This window comes from Alligator mississippiensis, chromosome 7 (assembly GCF_030867095.1).
Source record: "Alligator mississippiensis isolate rAllMis1 chromosome 7, rAllMis1, whole genome shotgun sequence".
Classification (NCBI taxonomy): domain Eukaryota; kingdom Metazoa; phylum Chordata; order Crocodylia; family Alligatoridae; genus Alligator; species Alligator mississippiensis.
Window position 1 is genome coordinate 4673060 of NC_081830.1, and position 20137 is coordinate 4693196.

Consider the following 20137-nt stretch of genomic DNA (forward strand, 5'->3'; position numbering starts at 1 on the left):
CCACCCACACACATGCATACGATACACAGATGCGAAAGGAAGTAGTCACCCTATTCTTTGATGTGACTTGATTGTCTGTGTCATGCACCCCCTAATACTCAAACTTATGCTTCACTTGTTAGTATATTGGTTGAAAAACAGTCAAGATCATCTCATTCTAAATTGCCGGTGATTCAGAAACAGCTGGTGCTATTTTTGGCATTCAGAACTGCTCTCTCTCCTCCCTTGTCTGGTCATTTGCACCAAAATAAAGTATAGCTGATAGTTTTAACATTAATTTTATGTAAACCTTCCACTAAGTTCCAATAACACCAAGATACTCAAAATAATTCCTCAAAAATGGGCATTCTTTTTTTTTTTTTTTCCTATTCTCCCTTAAAAATAATAGGGAACATATAGGAAAACTAAAGGATAAAGAACATGTAATTTCCCTGGGGTAACACACTGTCTGTGGCACAGAGAAGAATGATATCTATTTTTTTCCAATATGGGAAGCCGTACCACAAACCCACCCTTCCACTGTCTTGCATTCTTTGAACCCTTAACTTCCAAAGACGCATACTTCAGCTTAATGTGCTAGATGAAGCCTTCTGACAAAGACATCACATATTGCTTAAAAGAGTGGGTGGGGGGAACACAATGAATTCTGAAGCAAGGACTGAAAAGACTGTTGTTCAATGTGTTCAGTTGCAACATTTCTTCTTTATATCCCAGCACATGAAATACAAAGTGGCCATGATCCTGCAGAACAAGACCAATGTGGCAGAGTTTATCCTGCTGGGCTTCAATATTGCTGGAAAAGCACAAGTCCTGCTGCTCTTCATGGTGCTCTTAGGGACTTTTGTTCTGACAGTACTAGGTAACTTGGTCATTATTGTCATCACCCTTGTGGACCAGCGCCTCCAAACCCCCATGTATTTCTTCCTCAGGAACTTCTCCTTCTTGGAAATCAGCTTCACCTCTGTGGTCATCCCAAAAACACTTGCCAACCTCCTTGCGGAGAAAAAGACCATCTCTTTAGTGGGCTGTTTTATCCAATCCTTATTCTACTTCATCTTGGGCTCAACCGAGTTCTTTCTCTTGTCTGTGATGTCTGTAGATCGCTATATGGCTATTTGTAACCCCTTGCGCTATGCCACCATCATGAACAGTCGGGTGTGCTCCATGTTGGTCCTGTTATCTTGGATTGGAGGCATTTTGTTCATTCTTGGCCCAACAGTTGTACTGTTCCGCTTGCCGTTCTGTGGTCCAAATGTCATTAACCACTTCTTTTGTGATAATTCACCCTTGATTAAACTGTCCTGTGCAGACACACACTTTCTGGAGTTCCTAGATTTCATTGTAGCTACAATCAACTTGATTGGGACCTTAGCAATAACCGCCATCTCATACATCAGTATTGTCTCCACTGTATTACGCATCCCATCAGCCAAGGAGAGGAAGAAGGCTTTCTCCACCTGCTCCTCTCATATCATTGTGGTTTCCATATTTTATGGCAGCTGTATCTTCATGTATCTGAGACCCACACAAGGCAAAGAGATGGACCTCAATAAAACTGTGGCCATCCTCAACACTGTGGTGACACCTTTGCTCAATCCCTTCATATACAGTCTGAGGAATAAGCAAGTGAAGGAATCCCTGAGAGCCATATTGAGAAGGGTTCTGGATAAAAATAGGGATTGATATCAAGCAAAGAGAAATGTCTAGGAGTTTCCAGTGGCCTTATGGACATGCTAGATTCAGGCAGCAGACACAGGATACCTTACCACTCCCTGTATCTTTCTCTTTCTATCAACTATGTACACCTGGATTAATTGACATCCTGATTCTATGCCAGGAAAAGTTATGACCCTCCTCAATAATTCATGCTGTATAGCTTGTGCCTGCATGGCCTCTTTATATTGGGACAGGTTTTAACTGAAGCTTGAAAGAGTAAGAATCATATCATCAGAAAATTAGGGTTGGAAGGAACCTCTGGAGGTCATCTAGTCCAACCTGCTGCTCAACGTAGGACCATCCGCAACTAGATCATCCCAGTTCCGACTAGCTGGGTCTTAACCTCCAAGGATGGAGATTCAACAACCTCTCTGGGTAACCTGTTCCAGTGTTTTGCTACCCTCCTAGTCAGAAAATTCTTCCCAATATCTAAACTAAACTTCCCTTGCTGCAACTTGAGATGGTTGCTTCTTGTTCTGTCATCTGCCACCACTGGGAGCAGTCTAGCTCCATCCTCTTTTAAACCCCCCTTCAGATAGTTGAAGGCTGCTATTAAGTTCCCTCTCGGTCTTCTCTTCTGCAGACTAAATAAGCCCAGTTTCCTCAGCCTCTCCTCATACGTCAGCCTCCGAACCACTTTTGTTGCCCTCCACTGGAATCTCTCCAATTTGTCCACATCCTTTCTGTAGTGGGGGGCCCAAAAGTAAATACAGTACTCCAGCTGTGGCCTCAAAAGTGCTGAATACAGCTCCCCTGCAGCACACTGAGCCTGGAACCTAGTACCTGCCAAAGGGATTTAGTGCCCCCACTATATTTCTCTGAAAAAAAAAAAATTCCCTGGGCATTGCTATACATGCATATTAATGTGACACAATAAGCTCTGGAGCTTATTATGCCACAGTTTATTGCTACTGGGCACCACATTTACACATGTGCTTGAGACTGCATCATGTTGAGGTGGGTCAGAGCAGCCCTGGCTGGTAGAGGGCCCAGGGAGCCAGCTTGCCTGCCCGGGGCTCCTCCAGCTTGGCTCAGTGTGCTACAGAGGGACTGGCTGGGGCACAAGGGTGCTATAGTGTAGGGCCCAGCACCTTCATGTAAGCAGCCCCTAGCACCTTCATGCCCCAACCAGCTGAGTCAGCAGCTACATGAGCATCGCTACAGAGTAAACAACTCCTCAGCAGGATATAGTACTTGTTTTTACAAGTATTAACCTGATGCAGTTAATTAGTTTACTGCATCCTAATAGCCCTACATGTGTAGATGCTGAGACGTTGACAGCCGAGCTAATTAGTCTACTCCACAGTAAATGTCCCATGTAGACATGCCTCCTCCCCACAAGTTTTATATAGCATTTGACCTCATAGCTCCCTTCCCCTGGTCAGACTCTATCCAAGCTTAGCATTCCACTGGGTTAGTGTGATTAAGGGACAGTTGTCTCTGTACAAGTCATTTAGAGACCATCACCTATAATTGCTTTTGACTTATCATTTTGACAATCCATTTACAGTTGGGATAATGAGGTGCAACCTTCAGAACAAATGTGGAAGTAAGCTGAAATTCATAGTGCTGGAGCTTTAGTGAAATATCTGACCTGCTCTGCCACAGCACTCAAGTCTTAAGGCCTTTCACTAACATACAAGTGAAAACCTTTAAGTAAAATCACTTTTCTTTCATGTGTCAGCTATCCATGTTGCAGCCATATTGGTTCAGAGGCAAAAAGAATCAAAACGCTTGGAAGAGGTGAAATCTTTTATTTAGACCAACTAGATATTTGCAAGCAAATTATTTTATTTATTTGCAAGCTTTTGGGCACACTCACTGTTCGTCAGGCATAGGAGAGAGCAGAGATTGTAAAATAATTTGTTTTTAAATATCTAGTTGGTCTAATAAAATATAGCACCTCTTCAATGAATTTTGATTCCTATTACATTTTTTTTTTTGAATGTTAAGGATGAGAAGGGCTGTATGAGAAGGAGGGTTGGTTTCTTGTTCATGTCACTTAGTTGCTTATTTGCTTGCTTATCTTTACCCTTAAAGTAAAGATTTTCATATTTCTCAGTTTGATCGCATGAGGTCCCTTCCAGCCCCTAAAGTCTATGAAATCTATGAATGTTTCCTGTTTGTGATTTCCACACTGCCCAAAAACATTTGTGTCACATAAGCACCATGGTTGGGATATTGAAGTATCTGGAGTAACTTGGAAGTGTGCATATAATGGGAAGTCAAACAAGTCATCCTGAGACCATTGCTGAGTGGTATTTCTGTATCCGAACAAGCAGAGAAGTCCTGGTGAGATTTTCAAGAACCACTGTTCTGAAATTGAATCTGTCACGACAAGTTACTTCTGTGGTTGCTTTCTATCATCCCAGTCTCTGCTGAGAAGACTATGAACCCATATTCTTTGAAGTCAATAAAACTGCAAATGTTGATCCGTCTTCATGCAGAATGATTTGTGTTTTCCATGTCACACAGCAAGAAATGGATAGAGTCCATTTTCCTTCATCAAATGGGGAAAAGACTTCTGAAGTACTTGAACTGGTTTGAATATATTTATATTCTTATAGCTATTGCAGAAAGGGAGAAATAAAGCCTTGTGGCCAATGCAGTGCATTAGAAGAAGAATGTTCTGAAACTTTATTTCAAATAAGGCTCTGGGCCAAAATCCACTTTACATTTACAGGCATAATGGGCTATGCATGCACAATTCTTGTCCCTTAATAACTTCTAAGTTCTGTTTCAGTTTATGGCACAAGAGAAGCAGGCAAGTCTGTGTGTGTTTACCAAACCTAAAATGAGGGGAGCAGCTCTCCGCTGTTTTAGTCAAGGGACAGGGACACACAGGCTCTAGAATCTAGATCCTTTTCATTGAGAGGGAGTTTTTGGCATAAGAGTTAAAACACAGGGAACCTTTACTTCCAGGGCAATTCCCATCTCACAGTCACATTCCTTCTCACTTTCTTGCCTCCTTTATCCATGTAGCCTCTCCCTCCCCATCCCCTTGCAGGAAAACAAGTCAGGTTTAATGCATGACCTGGTGGACAGAGCATTTGGAAGGAATGTATTTGGTTTGCAAAGACAACAGGGCAGAGTCTGGTTCTTCCACACCAGAGGAATATGCCTTGAGCGTTAGGCTCCTACTAGATTGAGCGGACAAATTACTTTTTTTGATGTGTAAGTGACAGTTCTGCTAATACAACCTAGTATGCTGTGGGCTTTTTTTGCAATAAGAGCACTCTGTTGACTCTTATTCATCTTGTGATTCACTATAACCCTCAGGTCTTTTTCTGCAGCTCTTCATCCTACCAAGTCTGTATTGGAGCAAGTGATTTTTCCATCCCAAGTGAAGTATTTTGCACTTTTCCTCACTGAATTTCATTTAATGAGTTTTAGACCATTTTTCCAATTTATCAAGGTCATTCTGAAACATGATCAAAATTGCTAAAGCATGTTCAACACCACCCAAAGTGGCATCATCTGCAGATTTATTAAGTGTGAACTCAATCCCATCCCCCAAATAATTCACGAAGATATTAAACAAAACTAGACCCAGGACATACCCTTAGGGAACTCCACTCAATATATCCCAGTTAAACATTGGGCCATTAGTGAATATTCCTTAATACCATAATTCAATGAGTTACATATCCACCTATGTATCCTTTCCTCTAGACTGCATTGCCTTAGTGTATTGATGCGAATGTTATGGAAGATGGTGTCAAAAGCCTTGCTAAAGTCAGGGTATATTGCATCAGCTGCTCTCCCCACATCCAAAACACTGGAAATCAAACTGATCAAGCATGACTTGATTTTGATGAAGAAATGCTGGGTATTCCTGATTACCATTTTCTCCTCCAAGTACTTAAAAAAGATTCCTTGATGACCTGCTTCATTTTTCTAGGTATCAAGGTCACACTGAATGGTATTTAATTCACAGAATCCTCCATCCCATTTGTTTTTCAAAAGATGGAAAATTCACCTAACCTTAGAGATAATAGCCAATGGCTCTGTAGTATACCCCAGCCAAATCCTTGAGTTCTCTAGGATGAATTTTGCCTTGCCCTGCTGATGAGATGGACAGGAAACAAGAATGTCTGCAATTTCCAAAACAATGAAATATTTTACTAAGCAATACCCGTGGGACTAATAAAAGATATCAGATTCACCCAAAGAACCTTGTCTGCATATGTCCTTAGACCAACACGGCTACAACCTATACCCCTGTTTTTGCTTTTTGAAGACATCCCAGAAAACCTCCTTCACTTTCTCATTCCTTAAGCTGAAAATGAAGGGGTTCAGGAGAGGCGTCACAATACAGCTCAGCACACTTGCCAGCTTACTGGGAAGGGATGAAAGCTTGTGGGATGGCCGTACATAGAGAAATATGGTGCTACCATAGATAATAACCACCACAGTCAGGTGGGAAGAGCATGTGGAGAAAGCTTTTTGTTTCTCTGTGGAGGATGGGATCCTAAGGATGGTGGAGATGATGTAAGTATAGGAGACAGTGGTGAAGGTCAGAGAACCTAGCAGCACAACAGAGGACATAATGAAGTTCAGCAGCTCTACCAATCGTGTTTCAGAGCAGGAGAGCTTCAGGAGTGGCCAGCTGTCACAGAAAAAGTGATCTATAGTGTTGGGGCCACAGAAATTCAATCTTGTCAGCGATATAGTTGGGTAAAGGATACTCAGAAAACCTCCTACCCAGGAGCCAAGGACAAGCCTGGTACAGACCTTGTTGTTCATGATGATGCCATACCTCAGTGGGTTGCAGATGGCTTCGTAGCGGTCAAAGGACATGACAGCCAGGAGAAGAAAATCTATAGTTCCCAGTAAGAAGTAGAAATAAGACTGGGTCATGCAACTAGCAAATGAGATGGTGTTTCTTTCTGTAAGGATACTTGAGAGCATCTTTGGAACAATGGTAATAGTTAGTAAAATCTCTAGGAAGGACAAGTTTCCCAGGAAAAAGTACATGTGTGTATGGAGCCTGTGGTCACTTAGCATCAGGATCAGAAGGAGCAGGTTTCCAGTCACTGTAATTACAAAAGTCAACAAGAGGGTGACAGCGAGGAAGTTCTTCAGCCACCATGCACTGGGGAACCCCACTAGAATGAATTCTGTCACCCCGGTCTGGTTTTCCATTGTGATGGTGTTCTCAAAGTTGGCTCTGAACAAAAGAAGAGAAATGTAAGCTTCTGTTAGGTTTGGGAAGTGGGTCATAAGTCAATGTCATTAAGGCTACATAGAATGATCCTGATTTATATATCTATATCTATATATATATAATCACCAGAGTTTTACAGGCCCACATCATGATGCTGCTTATGACATTCTGGTAGTGCGGTGTGCTGTTCGTGAAGCTGGCAAGGGAGACTTTTTCAGGAATGCTTTCCATAGAAAAGACTTCTCGAAACAATCATAGAGAAATAAGTATTATTTTGCCAAACATTCCAGGTTTCTGCAAAAAATAAGACCTTTTCCTCTAATAATGAAACGTTTTCAACAAAGTCACAACTTGTGTCTTTTTTTCAAAGAAAAAAAAAAACACACCAAAAGTCACCAGTTCTTATGGAGTGGCTTGTACAAACAAAATTAAGGATTAAGAAAAATAAAAAAAATAAAGGCATGTGCTGAAATATATATATTTGTTTGTTTGGTTTTCTTGGTGGGTGGGGAATGCCTACCTTGATAATTCATAGACTCCTCTGACAGTCATGGTCCCTTTTAGTTGCCTTTTAGTTCCTCCTCTTCCCTTTCCCACCCCCAAATAATGGGCTTTTATTAACTTTTAAACATCTTGGTTCTTGAAGCTGAAGGAATGAATTGATAAAAGCTTATATAGCCTAATCCGGCCAGAGATTTCTGGTGATACAGAACTCCTTAAAGCAACATCTAAAAGACTAAAGAGAGTTGAAATTTGAAGAACAAACTGGGGTTAAATAATGTGCTTTTATAAGGGAAGAGTTTATTTGGTGCCTTTCCTTTGAGACTGGGTGCCTTCCTAAAAGATACATGTTTAAGGCAATTGCTGGATATTTGGATGAGATATAATGATTTTGTATCCTCAAGCCAGTGTTCTCAAGGAATCCAAATAGACAGTATGACCTCATGTACCCTTAGTTTCCCTGGGGTAGTAAAGTAATAGCTGTTTTTCAAAAATTTAAGGATGTTCTGATCATTTCTTCTCTCTCCTCTGCTCTTCCCTAACTCTAATATAATTCAGGGTATAATTTTATGTTTCTGTGGCCCCCTCATGAAGCTGATAGTCTTGAAGGACTCTCTTTCTAGGACTGCTTTTGCTTATAAATCTGCAGGATTAGATAGACAGAACTGCTTAGTGGCTGGGTGGCCAGGGAAGAACTCAGGAAATTGGCCTGGACATTGCTATATTTTATGTAACCTTGGGCAAACTCTTTTCCTTCCACAAGCTTCCCTTTCTCTCTTCAGCCCATGATTGTCTTGTCTATCACAAAGGGGTTAAACCTCTGAGTGCTACTGAAAAATGTATAAGACATTGTAAACCATCTATTCACATCACTGACCTGCCACCAGCTCGAGCTTCAACAGGAAACTTTTTGCGTGGATGACAGATTTTTCTTGTGTCTGTTTCTGAAGAGTTGTCTGTTCTGCTTAGCTCAAGAGACAGAAATATTCTCTGTGATTTGGTTAAGACTGATACTGCTCCCTAAAGTGCGCTGTCTTTGCTCTCTATTTTTTATCCTGTTGAACAAAGAAAGCTGCCCTCTCTTGATTCACGAGGGAATAAGCAATATACCTCCTTCAACTGAATAAAAATATCAACATAATAAATCCACAATACAGTAACTCCCAGATTAAAAAGATAGCCATTAAAAGCAGAAATGAAAAGAGTAGTTATTTTTAAAAGACTTTCTCTTTCAGCGCAGTCTATTTTCCAAGCTGCCCTGCAAGAACAAATCTTCTCAGGCCCACAGAGAAATATTCTAAATATAAGTTGGGATGTTACTGACATCTGGTAGTGTTGTGTGTTCATTTAGATGGGTGTCAGGTTTTTTTAAAAACATAATGTTATTAGTTATGTCCCAGAGGGAAGAATCCTGAATCATGACCCAGCTCCTCAAGGGAACTAGGTTCAGAACCTGACACTGTTCAGCCTTCATAGTATACGATGGATCAAAGTTTCCTTTTCTGTGTAGATGGGTGTATCTTTGTTTATATGGGTGGAGTTTTGTTTCTTTATATGGAAGTTGCTTCAGTCTTTGGCAAAGGGGGTTTAATGACAAAGGGAGTAGAATAGATTTTTAGAATCAAAACCCCATATCTTTTTCCCTAACTAAAATAATAATACTAAAAAAATCCTTGTACTCTGTCTTCATAGTGGAAATGGACATAAAGACACTCCACAAATAATAGATCTGTTGTACGAAAAAAAATAAATAAATAAAGTAGCATAGGATAGGATCCCAGGACTGACATGGCTGTTGATATGGGTCACAATGGACAGATATATATAAAGGCAAATGTGCAGGTGGGAGAATAGGGGTGTAATGGTATTACCCTTTTTGAAGTTAAAGGACAGTCTTCCAGACACCAAATTAGCTTTTCACACACCTTTGGATTGTGCTACCGATGAAGTATGAATGAAAGTGGCTTTCATGGATTAGTCCCATTACCCTGAGTATTTAGGGCATTCCCCAAGAAACAAGAGACCCAAGTTTTATGGTCCCTTCACCATAACGAAGGAATTTTTATCCTGCAGCTCTCAGGCTTCCTAGGCCAACCCTCTAAACACAAAGCCCCAGGTCAACCATTAACCTAGCCAACCCACTTTTTAAAAGTGTAGCCACCATACCTTGCATTCAATAGTCATTGAATTAAAGAGATGGGGAGCAGTTGGGAAATGTCTGCCCTCTTGGCTAGAGTCTAGGACCTGCTCCTTTTCAAAACCAGCAGCCCTTTGAGTCACCTATGCTCCAACCAGACCATCATCTCTTCACCTCACAAGTCTCCTGTTCTTGGCTGCTCAGTGCACCAGCTTCACAAAGGAAGCTGGAAAGCAGAGAAGTAAAGTCTCATGAGTGGTATAATGCTTATGGCACTGCACTGATAAGTCAAAGAGAGGCAGATTCAAACCCATTTGTCCTGAAGTCTGCCTAGAACCCAGGTTCTTTGCTTTCTAGGGAGACTGCAGTAATCACTTGACTTAAGGAGAGAGCTTCTTGTATCCAGCATCTAAAAGTGGTATGTTCTTCCTGGGAAAATGTTGTGACTTCCATATGCCAGTAGATGTGCACGTGCCCAGCCAGTGTGTAACCTACTGTTAATGGATAGTAGCCATGTTGATGCTTGTGTGTCCCTACTGGATGGGTAATAGAATCGCAAAATGGGAATGAGTGCCCAAAAAGCCACCTTTGCAACTAAGAAGTCACCACATGGGGCTCAAAACATAATAGAATTTGTCCAGCAGGGAGCTCTAGGTCAGTGCAAATCCAGGTCTGGTGTAGCAGTTAAAGAGGCATAAAATGTGCAGATCATCACAGATGGGCTCTAGCAGAACGATGTTTGGTAAATGAGGAATGACAATCCAGTAGATCACAGAGAACTCACAATATTATGTAGGGAGAGGGAGAGGAAGAGGGCAAGTGTGGAAAGGATAGGGCTGGACTAACAGAAAAGTATTCCTATTTTCCCTGTTCTCAGAATCACTAATGCATTGTGCCTCTGTCTCCAAAGAGTGTTCTCTCCAGGTTTGGAGCAGATGCCTGAAAGGATGTTTGAGAGCATCTTTAGAAGTATGTCAACAGTTAGCAAAATCTCCAGGAAAGATACATTCCCCAGATGCACACGTGTGAAAGAGATGTTTGATTGTATCAAGACCAGAAGGGGAAGGTTTCTAGTCCATGTAAGCACAACGACCAGGAAGAGGATAACAAAGAGGGTAACTCACAAGCTGTATGTATTAGGGAACCCCACCAGAATGAACTCTGTCACTTTGGTTTGGATTTTCATTCCTACCACTTTTTTTTTTTTTTAAGATCCCAAAATGCCTTATGTAATTGAGGGGAACAAAATCATATCTCATGAAAATGTAATTAATCATTCTGGTATGCATTAAAAATATATGTAACAGCTGCAAAGGCTTGCTTGGCTGCAAGCCAAGTGGGTGAGCTGTGTCTAAGAACTTTGCAAGAAAGGTGGCAAAAATTTGCAGAGGGCACAATAGCTTTTCCAAACAGAAGGTATGCTGTGCACAATGCATACTTTTTACTGGAGAATTTGAACAGTATCCAGAGCCCCCATTGCAAACTCTGAGCTCTGATTGTCTACTATGGGGCCATAAAAGCTGGAGGGAGGGAAAACCAGCTAGAGGGAGAAGCTGCAGGAGAGCTACACTGGCTTGAAGAGAGGGGCAGAAACTCAGCCTCTCCTTCCCCCCCAGGCAGAGGGAACAAAGCTGAAGCTTGCTGGGGAGCAGAGTTCAGGACAGAGGAGAGTCTGAGTCATCCCAGGAGAAGCTGATGTCCCACTTGGATTGGAGCTGTGCCATCAGGGACACAGGTGCCCAGGGAAATAGTGGGGAGAGGTTGGTAAGCTAGCTGGGAGCTGGGAGAAGTTGCCTGGTCAGGGACGTGCAGAGGGAAGTTCTCTGTTTGGGCTGGAAAGGCTTGTACTGCAGTGACAGAGGCCTACAGAGAGAATCCCCTGTCTACATGTGGGGGTGCTGGGAGAGAGAGACCCTCCCTAACCTGTGTGGGTGTGGGAGGGGACACTTAACCTCTAGTGTTTTCAGGTGGTCTATTTTTCAGAAGGAAACTAAAGAAAAGAAGCCTGTTACTTGCAGTGGCTGATTGAAGACTTGCTTTTTGCTGAGTTACCAAGAAGAGCAAAGAGTCCACTTCCCCTGCAGCAGCAGAAGCCTGGCCTCTGCCACCCGGTGGTGGATCATATGTATTGCCATTTATTGTTATGGAAGGGGAGTGTGACCAGAGGTTATGGGAGGGAAACTGTTTTAAAGTGTTATAACCAGAGCAATGTAATCATTGAGGTTGTTTGATGCAAGTGGGACCACCCAGCGTGGTGGAATTATTTATCTATTGTTGCAGTTGTAAATTCTATTCAAATTGTTGGTTTTATTATTAACTATTGATCTTACATACATATATGTATATGTATATATACGTGTGTGTGTGTGTGTGTATAATATTTCTTATTAATCATTTCTTTTCTGTATATAGTTGTGTATAAAAAAGAAACCCATTTGTTCATGGGACATAAAGTAAATTCTTGGACAGTGAGGGTGAGGGACACACCTCTCCATGGGACACATCAGTCAGCAGACCTACCTCAGGGGGGTTCCCAGGGCTACTGGCCCCCTTGAGGAACTAGAATTCGGCATATCGCCTAGCCTAGCATGCCGGTGAGTGTCACACACATTTTTAATAAAATACATTCACCAGCTCTAGTTTTATCTTGAATACATTATATGGATTACTTTATATCTTTTAATATCATGTCTAAACAAAAATCATTAAAGAAAAATGATTTCTACAGTTTATAACATCCTTTACAAGCCAGCTTTCTCACAGTGTGCTCCACTTCTTTCAACAGGCAAACTACAGTATAAGTATGGCCCTAGACAGGTAAGATAGCCCAAAGTTTGGATAATTAGAACAGGATTTAGGAAAAGCCATCTGCCACTGTTCCACTCTGTGACTTTGGACAAGCTCTGTCACTTCGAGAAATATAGAAAAGGAGGACTGGAAGGAACCTCAGGAAGTCATCTAGACTAGTTTATTGCTCAAAGCAGGAATAACCTTATCCATAAAAGTATTGTCTAACCTATTCCTAAAACTGCACAAACAACCCTGTTGCACAGTGACAAGACACATAGCCCAAAGGCAGCAAGAACACTTTAACCTGCCACAGGTAAGGCAAGGGGGATGAGGGCACTGTCAATGTCCCACCATGTTTAGGGTAGTAAAATAAACTTAAAAGTTGCAAGAAAGAGGATGAGTGTCATAGGGTTGTAGTTGATGGGGTTGGAAGGGATCTGAGCATATCATCAAGTCTGACCCCTGCCATGGGCAGGAAAGAGTACTGGGGTCAAGCAAACCTGGCTAGGTGATTATCTAGCCTCCTTTTGAAGACCCCCACGGTAGGAAAGTGCACCACTTCCCTTGGAAGTTGGTTCCAGATCCTAGCTGTCCTGACAGTTAAGTAGTGCTTCCTGATATCTAACTTGAATCCAGTCTCAGTCAATTTATGGCCATTATTCCTTGTTACTCCCGGTAGTGCTCAGGGGAACAGGGACTCTCCCATTGCATTCTGGTCCCCCTTGGCCAGTTCATAGATGGCCACCAGATCCCCGTTCAGCCTTCTCTTGTGGAGGCTGAACAGGTTCAGATCGTAGTGGGGAGGCTACAGGTGTCATTGTTTTCCTTCATGCCTCATGCTTGTCTTTTCTTTCAGAATGGGTCTAATCTAATCTGGAACCTCTAAGTCTTACTGATATACAGATAAAACATGATATGACTTTGCTGCATATCATCAAATTACTACAGGGTGCAGGTCTGAATTAAAATTTGGTATGGCTTATTCTGGATTTTTTTTTTATTTCAGCTTCTGATGAGTTGTATGTAGCTTCTTTCTCAATATATGCTTTCATATTTCTTTGTAACTCTGTGTAACTATATACATATATGGAAATGTTGGTAAAATAAGATCTTAAAAACTCTACTCCTAAAAAAGTATTTTCTTGACTGTTAATGGGAAAATGGTCTGTCATTCTGTCTGTCCATTTTATATGCTGTTCTATGAATTGTCAGTAATCCCTTGATTCAAGGATGATTTCTATTATGGCTCATTGATGGGTCCTGAGGTGACTTGAGAGTCCAATTCTTGAGCCACAGATCAATCTGCAGAAATTGCAGGGTTTTTTTCTGCAAGGGAGAGTAGGTTGTAAATTGGGATTACTTTCTTTTCCTTTTCTTTCCTCCATTATATCTTCCCTGATTTGAGGGCAAAACACTTTATGCATGTCCTTTCACAGGATCTGATGAAGTGAGTTTGGACTCAAAGGCTACATCCAGATAAACACGGCTGTGTGGGATGTAGCACCACAGACACATCTGCAGCTCCATATACCTCACATTCAGTTGTTCTCTGTGTTGCTATGCGGGGTAGGGGGTTGGTGATTTTTGTTTTGGGTTTGTTTTTTTTTACCTCTGGAAATCCAGGGGTCTGCCACTCAAAACCAGAGCCTGGCTGCCTAGAACCACACTCCAGCTCCCAGCCAGGCTCTGTGTGGCAGGTTCACCACTTCTGCAGCCCCACAAGGCCCCCAGGATCCCCTGTAAGGCTGCTGGCCCCAGCCTCCGCTACCCCACCCAAGGTAATTTGCCATGCACCAGAGAGCACATGGCACAGGCATTCCCTGGGGACAACTAGTGGCAGCACAAGGTGTGCTAATTGTCCCCAGAAAACCAAATGTCCATGCATGTGTGGATGAGACCAAAAGTTTGTGACATACTTATACCCTGTGGTTAGTCTAAAATGCAAATGTACCCTGCCTTCTTCTATGTAACCCTTTACATACAACATGCACTGTGTGTGTGTGTGTGTGTGTGTAAAGAACAGCTAAAGGCAAGGTCTGAGAAGCATTGGCAGTCCAGTTCAGTGACAATCAACAGCTGGAATAGTATGAGGGCATGGGTGACAATGTAGGGACATCTACCATATCTGTATTCCTGTGCAAAGCAGGTACCAAGCTGAGAATAAGAGGATGGCTTTTGGACTGAATTGAGAGGTATTGACAAGGGTAGTGTGGAGTGCATCCCAGGACGGGGATTGCTGTGGGGTGCACATCTGGAGGTTTGGTGTCATCAGAAATCTAGCTTCAGGACTGTTTGTTTTTTGGAGCACTTGTCTCAGAAATGACAGGTGCAGGTTCAAATTCCAGGGTCACAGAATCTAGGTCTCTGGATACCTGGACATGTGGCCTCGAGTACTAAAGTCCTGGGCAAAAAGTTTGGAGGGTGCTTCATCATTAACAAATTATTTTTGGAAGAGACCAATTCTCCTCTACCACAAGTGAAACTAAACAGTTTGTGTTGCTAAATATCACCGTTATATTATACATACAAAAGTGCTGTTCAGATACACAAAGGTAAAAATAGTATTTAGGCCTTAGTCTCACAATGCCCATAAAATGAATACTTCACATCATTTATGCCTTTTGTGCCTAGAACAGATTGTGTCTGTTCATATGCATTTATTAGCTGGCTAAATCAGTATCCACCTGGTTGATAGGAACCAGTAGGCTTTGATATAGTCTTCTCTTAGTACTACTAAATAGTTATCCCCATCCAACTGTCCTCATGCTAGAAATAATGGGTAAAAAAATCTTGAAATAAATTACATGAAATGGGTAGTTTGTTCATCACACAGTCTTCTTTGGTATTGTGAAAGTCCCAGTCTGCTTGACTAAGGAATGAAAAATGTAATATAACACCAATAGGGTTTGAGGGAAATCAGTTGAACTATACCAATTTATATATGTGAAGGGTCTTGAAGCTTTTTTCCTTCTACTGCAAGGGCTTCTGGAATATTTTATATTTAAAGAAATACCAAATACATGGAATTAATAAAAAAACAAACAAACCTACTTTGCTGGTAAACTGTAGTGACATAGATGAAAACCCAGTGACTTGTTAATATGGTTCTTCTGTATCCCATCTTCATAGACTAAATTATTATTTAAAACCATCAGAGAAGTCAGATGCTCAATAAATGCTATTAATACTTTTGATTTTAAGGTCCAGTTGGGACATTTTCCAGCAATTAAGCATTTGGTTATACCATTCAAATCAATACACACTTAGAAATGCATTAGGACGCTGGGGTTTTCACATAGGAAAATAAAGAAAAATAAAATTTAATCACAGGAATGGTGGAATATCAGGCAATAATAATTAATCTCTTTTCTTCCTTTTCCTCCTTTCTTGCTTTCCTGCTCACAAGAGGCATGCTTAATATAACAATTCCTCTATAAGTGTCAGTTGGATAAACAAGGGAAGGTGTTCAAATACAATGGTAGTCGAAGTGAACACAAGCATCTAGCTAGTTTTCTATACACTTTACAGTCCATTCATCCAACTCATACTTCCTTAGCTGGTTGGAGAGAATGTTGTGGAAGACTATCAAAAGCCTTGTTAAAGTTTAGGTATATCACATCAACTGCTCTCCCTGCATCCACCGAGCCAGTCATCTCATCGTGGAAGACAATCAGGTTTGTCAGGAATGGCTTGTTCTTGGTGAGTGCACATGGATTGTTCTTAATCATCTTCTTACCCTCCAAGAGCTTAGAAATGGATTCTTTAAGGACCTGCTCCATAATTTTTCCAGGGACTGAGGTGAGGCTGACTGGTCTGTATTTCCTCACCTCCTCCTCCTTCCCTTTCTTAAAGATGGACACTTGATTTGCCCTTTTCCAATCACCCAGGACCTCTCTTGATTGCCACAGGTTTTGAAAGATAATAGCCAGTGGCTCTGTAATCACAGTGGCCAACTCTTTCCACACCCTCAAGGTGCATCACATCCAGCCCCATGGACTTGTACACATCCAGCTTTTCTAAGTAGTCCATAACCTGTTCTTTCACCCTCTTGGCTGCTTACCTTCTCCCCAAACTATGCTGCCAGGTACAGTCTGGAGCTGACCTTACCTATGAAGACAAGTAAAAAAGGCATTGACTACTTCAGCCTTTTCCACATCATCTGTCACTTGCCAACCCCCGCCACCCCCCCGGCCCTCTTTCAGCATGGGATGCACAATTTGCCTGATTTTCCTCTTGTTGCTAACATATTTGTACAAACCCATCTTGTTAACCATCACATCCCTTCCTAGCTGCAACTCCAGTTGCATTTTGGCTTTCCTGATTTCATCTTGGTGTGCCCAAGCAATACTCTTATACTCCCTAGTAATTTTTCCAAGTTTCCACTTCTTTTAAGATTCCTTTTTGTGTTTTAGCTCACTGCAGAGTTCCCTGCAAAAACAAGCTGGTCTTCTTCTATACATGCTAGTCTTTTCTATACATTGTGATAGTTCACTCCTGCACCATCAGTAAGGTTTATTTAAAGTACAGCCATCTCTCTGGACTCCTTTCCCCCATTCTGAGTTAATGGCTATTGTTAGGATGAATGCTAGGTCTAAGGCCAAAGATTAGAGTTAAATTCAAGGTTAGGGTCAGTTCCATAGTCTTCGTTCAGCTCCTGTGATGCATCAGTATACAATAATATGTGGATTCACCTGAATGATCTTCATACAGTTGCAGGTGTTCAGGTCAAGGTTGTACTTACGATTTGCTTTAGGGTTAGGATTTAGATTATATAGTAGTAAATTTGAATGGTAAGGGATAGGAGTGACTAGCAGGTATTGTTAGAATCAAGCATCAGGCATAAACTTAAAGTACAAGTATTTGGGATCAAGTTAAGGGTTATCACATAGGCAACAGAGTAAAATTAAAGCATTAGTGTTAGGTGGTACGGTCAGATGCTTAGTCTTGTTCTTGATCCCATGATTTTCTTGTCTGGAGTTGTATTCCCAAATCATCCTGAGGTTCTTCATGCTACATTGGCAACCAGATGGGGTTTGGACCGTAGGATAATGTTCATTCTATGGAGTTGGCTCAGCATCTGAAAGTGTCTTTCAGTGCTCTTTACAATTCACCTAACACCCCTCACACTACTCCGGAAGTGGGATGCAGTGTCCCTCAGCACCTCCTTGACCTGCTGGTTCCTTAGCGTGTAGATGAAAGGGTTGAGCAAGTGGGTGAGGACAGCAGTCTGCAGGGTCACTGCCTTCTTGAAGCCAAAGGAGAATTGTTTGTTGGGGACTATGTACATGAAGATAGCACTGCCATAGAAGACAGAGGCCACTGTAATGTGGGAAGCGCAAGTGGAGAAGGCCTTTTTCCTGCCCGTGGTAGAGGGGATGTGAAGGATGGTGGTAATGATGTAGATATAGGATACGACAGTAAGTAGAAGAGAACTCAGGAGAACTACAGTAGACAGTGAGAATTCAATGAGCTCCAGCAGATAAGTGTCAGCACAAGAGAGCTTGATGAGTGGCTCCAGGTCACAGAAGAAATGATCAATGACATTTGGCCCACAAAAGGGAAGCTGGGAGATGATGATGATAGGGGAGAGGACGGAGAAGAAACCTCCAACCCAAGACACCAGAGCTAACCATAAAGACATCCGCAGACTCATGATGGTGGAGTATCGCAGAGGGAGGCAGATGGCCACATAGCGGTCCAATGACATGACAGCCAAGAGGATGAACTCAGTGGTGCCAAAGAAGAAGTAGAAGTAACATTGAGCAATGCAACCAGAGACTGAGATGGTCTTTTTCCAGGACAAGAAATCCCACATCATTTTTGGGGCAATGGCTGTTGCCACCATGATGTCGAGGAAGGAGAGGTTGCAGAGGAAAAAGTACATGGGGCTGTGGAGGCGGTGGTCAACCCAAGTGATTGAAATAATGACCACATTCCCAGTTATTGTCAATATGTAGATTATGAGCAGCAGCATGAAGAAAACAACCTCCAGTTCCCACACCACAGAGAAGCCAAGAAGGACAAATTCAGTCACCATGCTGCTACGGTTGACAATCAGCATATCGGTTTCTGCTTCCTCGGCTTGGTGGGAAACAAAATGAATGTAAATTAATCAGTGATTTAAAATGAGGAAGTTTAATATTTCTCTAATGAAAAACTGTTGACCCACATGTTTCAGAGGGCTACAGAGAGGATATTTAACAAAACCTGTTAGTGCTAGATAGATAGATAGATAGATAGATAGATAGATAGATAGATAGATAGATAGATAGATAGATAGATCTCCATCTGCCTATATAACACTATACCCTAGGATCAATCAATCGATCCTAGGGTATAGTGTTATATAGGCAGATGGAGAGAGACACATACGCCCAGAAGTAAATGGCATTTCATATCTAGCTAGCCAGAAAGACAATTCACCTTAAGGGAAAATAGGGAATAAGGACTTTCAAGAAGGAAACTCCCTATGTCCACATGGAAGGCTACTAAATAAATTGCATGAATACTAGGTACACAATCTTAAAACCCAAATCAAAGAACAAACAAGCAAATCATAATTCATTCATCCTTATTTATGAGCTTGCAGAAGGTCAAGAACTGTGCAGTGATCTGTGAGGCTCTATATGTGCAGCCTGTAATATGGGAAAACCTCACTCCTTGCAGTTAAGACTTGAATTTCTCATCGAACAGTCCACTGTGGAAATGTTGATAGCAGAATGAACTCGTAACACTTTTATCAGGAGAAGAGCAGAGGTTTGGAGTTATGTACTTAGGAAGTGAGGCCAGGGAACAAGGAGTCTGACACTCTTTGAAAGAACATGGGCAGGAGCTCGTCAGAGAGGGTCATGTTATTCAGGCATGTCAGAGATTATTCTTGAACCCTTGCATGCATACAACCCCAATGAGATGAACAGCCAGCAATCCCCTATGAGGGATGCTGAAGCATCTGCTTCCTCTACCTTATTCTTGAGTGGTCATGCAATGGACATGTATAGAAGGTGCCATTAGTCCACAGACCTCTGACACCTGAGAGCTTCAGGAAATGAACAAGGAGGTTGTGGGGTGTGGCAGAGGAGATTTATAATTAGGATGAAATGGGTAGTTTTAATAGTGTACATATAAGAAGCATTCACATATTGTGCTCTTTGCAATTAACAGAAGTAACATACAGCTCTTAAATAAATGAGTGTTAAATAGCTATTTGACTTTGTATTTTTCTAGCTGTCTACATAATTTTATCCTGTGTACCTAGACTCCAAAATAATTGTAGTTCATTAATTCCTGTGCTACAAGGCAAGAATTGACTGATACCTAAGATACCTTATGGAGAAACCTACCATATAAACAGGTTTTTCTAGTGTCCCCAGAAGATTTTCTTACAACTTGATTTGAAGTATCTACTGCTGAACACTGACACAGGCAGAGAGATTGAGCAAAATCAACTTGTACTCCAAACCAAGCTGAAAATTAATATATTCCCGAAGATGAAAAAATAGCTGTCCACATGGTCCTTGTATTTTGAAAGAGCAATGCTCCAGGAGTGGATATTTTTGCTGGTTTCCTTCTAATTTAAATGCCAGTGCTAGAGGGGTATAGGTCTAGATAGAAAGACAGAGAAAGAGATAGAGATAGTGAGAATTTGAGAAAGGAAGAGATGAAGAGACCTTTCAGCTGCTACATTTCTCTGAATAGCAACATTAAATAATGAACAGCTTTTATTACCTGGAACAAATATACATCACATCTGCATGATCAGTTGACTGCATACATCTAACAACACTCAAAGGACCAAGCAAAGAATATGCTGCAGACAGATTCCCAGA

General features: G+C 41.6%; 3 protein-coding genes across 3 annotated transcripts; 1 reads left to right on the top strand and 2 right to left on the bottom strand.

Annotated features, from left to right (window-relative positions):
* The first annotated feature begins 639 nt into the window (after positions 1 to 639).
* On the top strand, positions 640 to 1683 carry LOC102569043 (olfactory receptor 6E1). The gene has a single exon (XM_006277229.1). The coding sequence runs from the start codon at positions 640 to 642 to the stop codon at positions 1681 to 1683; it is 1044 nt and encodes a 347-aa protein (XP_006277291.1).
* Positions 1684 to 5922: 4239 nt separating this feature from the next.
* On the bottom strand, positions 5923 to 6861 carry LOC132251528 (olfactory receptor 6T1-like). Its single transcript, XM_059731361.1, has one exon. The coding sequence runs from the start codon at positions 6859 to 6861 to the stop codon at positions 5923 to 5925; it is 939 nt and encodes a 312-aa protein (XP_059587344.1).
* A 10557-nt stretch (positions 6862 to 17418) lies between these two features.
* Positions 17419 to 18372, bottom strand: LOC132243247 (olfactory receptor 6M1-like). Its single transcript, XM_014611430.2, has one exon. The coding sequence runs from the start codon at positions 18370 to 18372 to the stop codon at positions 17419 to 17421; it is 954 nt and encodes a 317-aa protein (XP_014466916.2).
* Positions 18373 to 20137: the final 1765 nt, after the last annotated feature.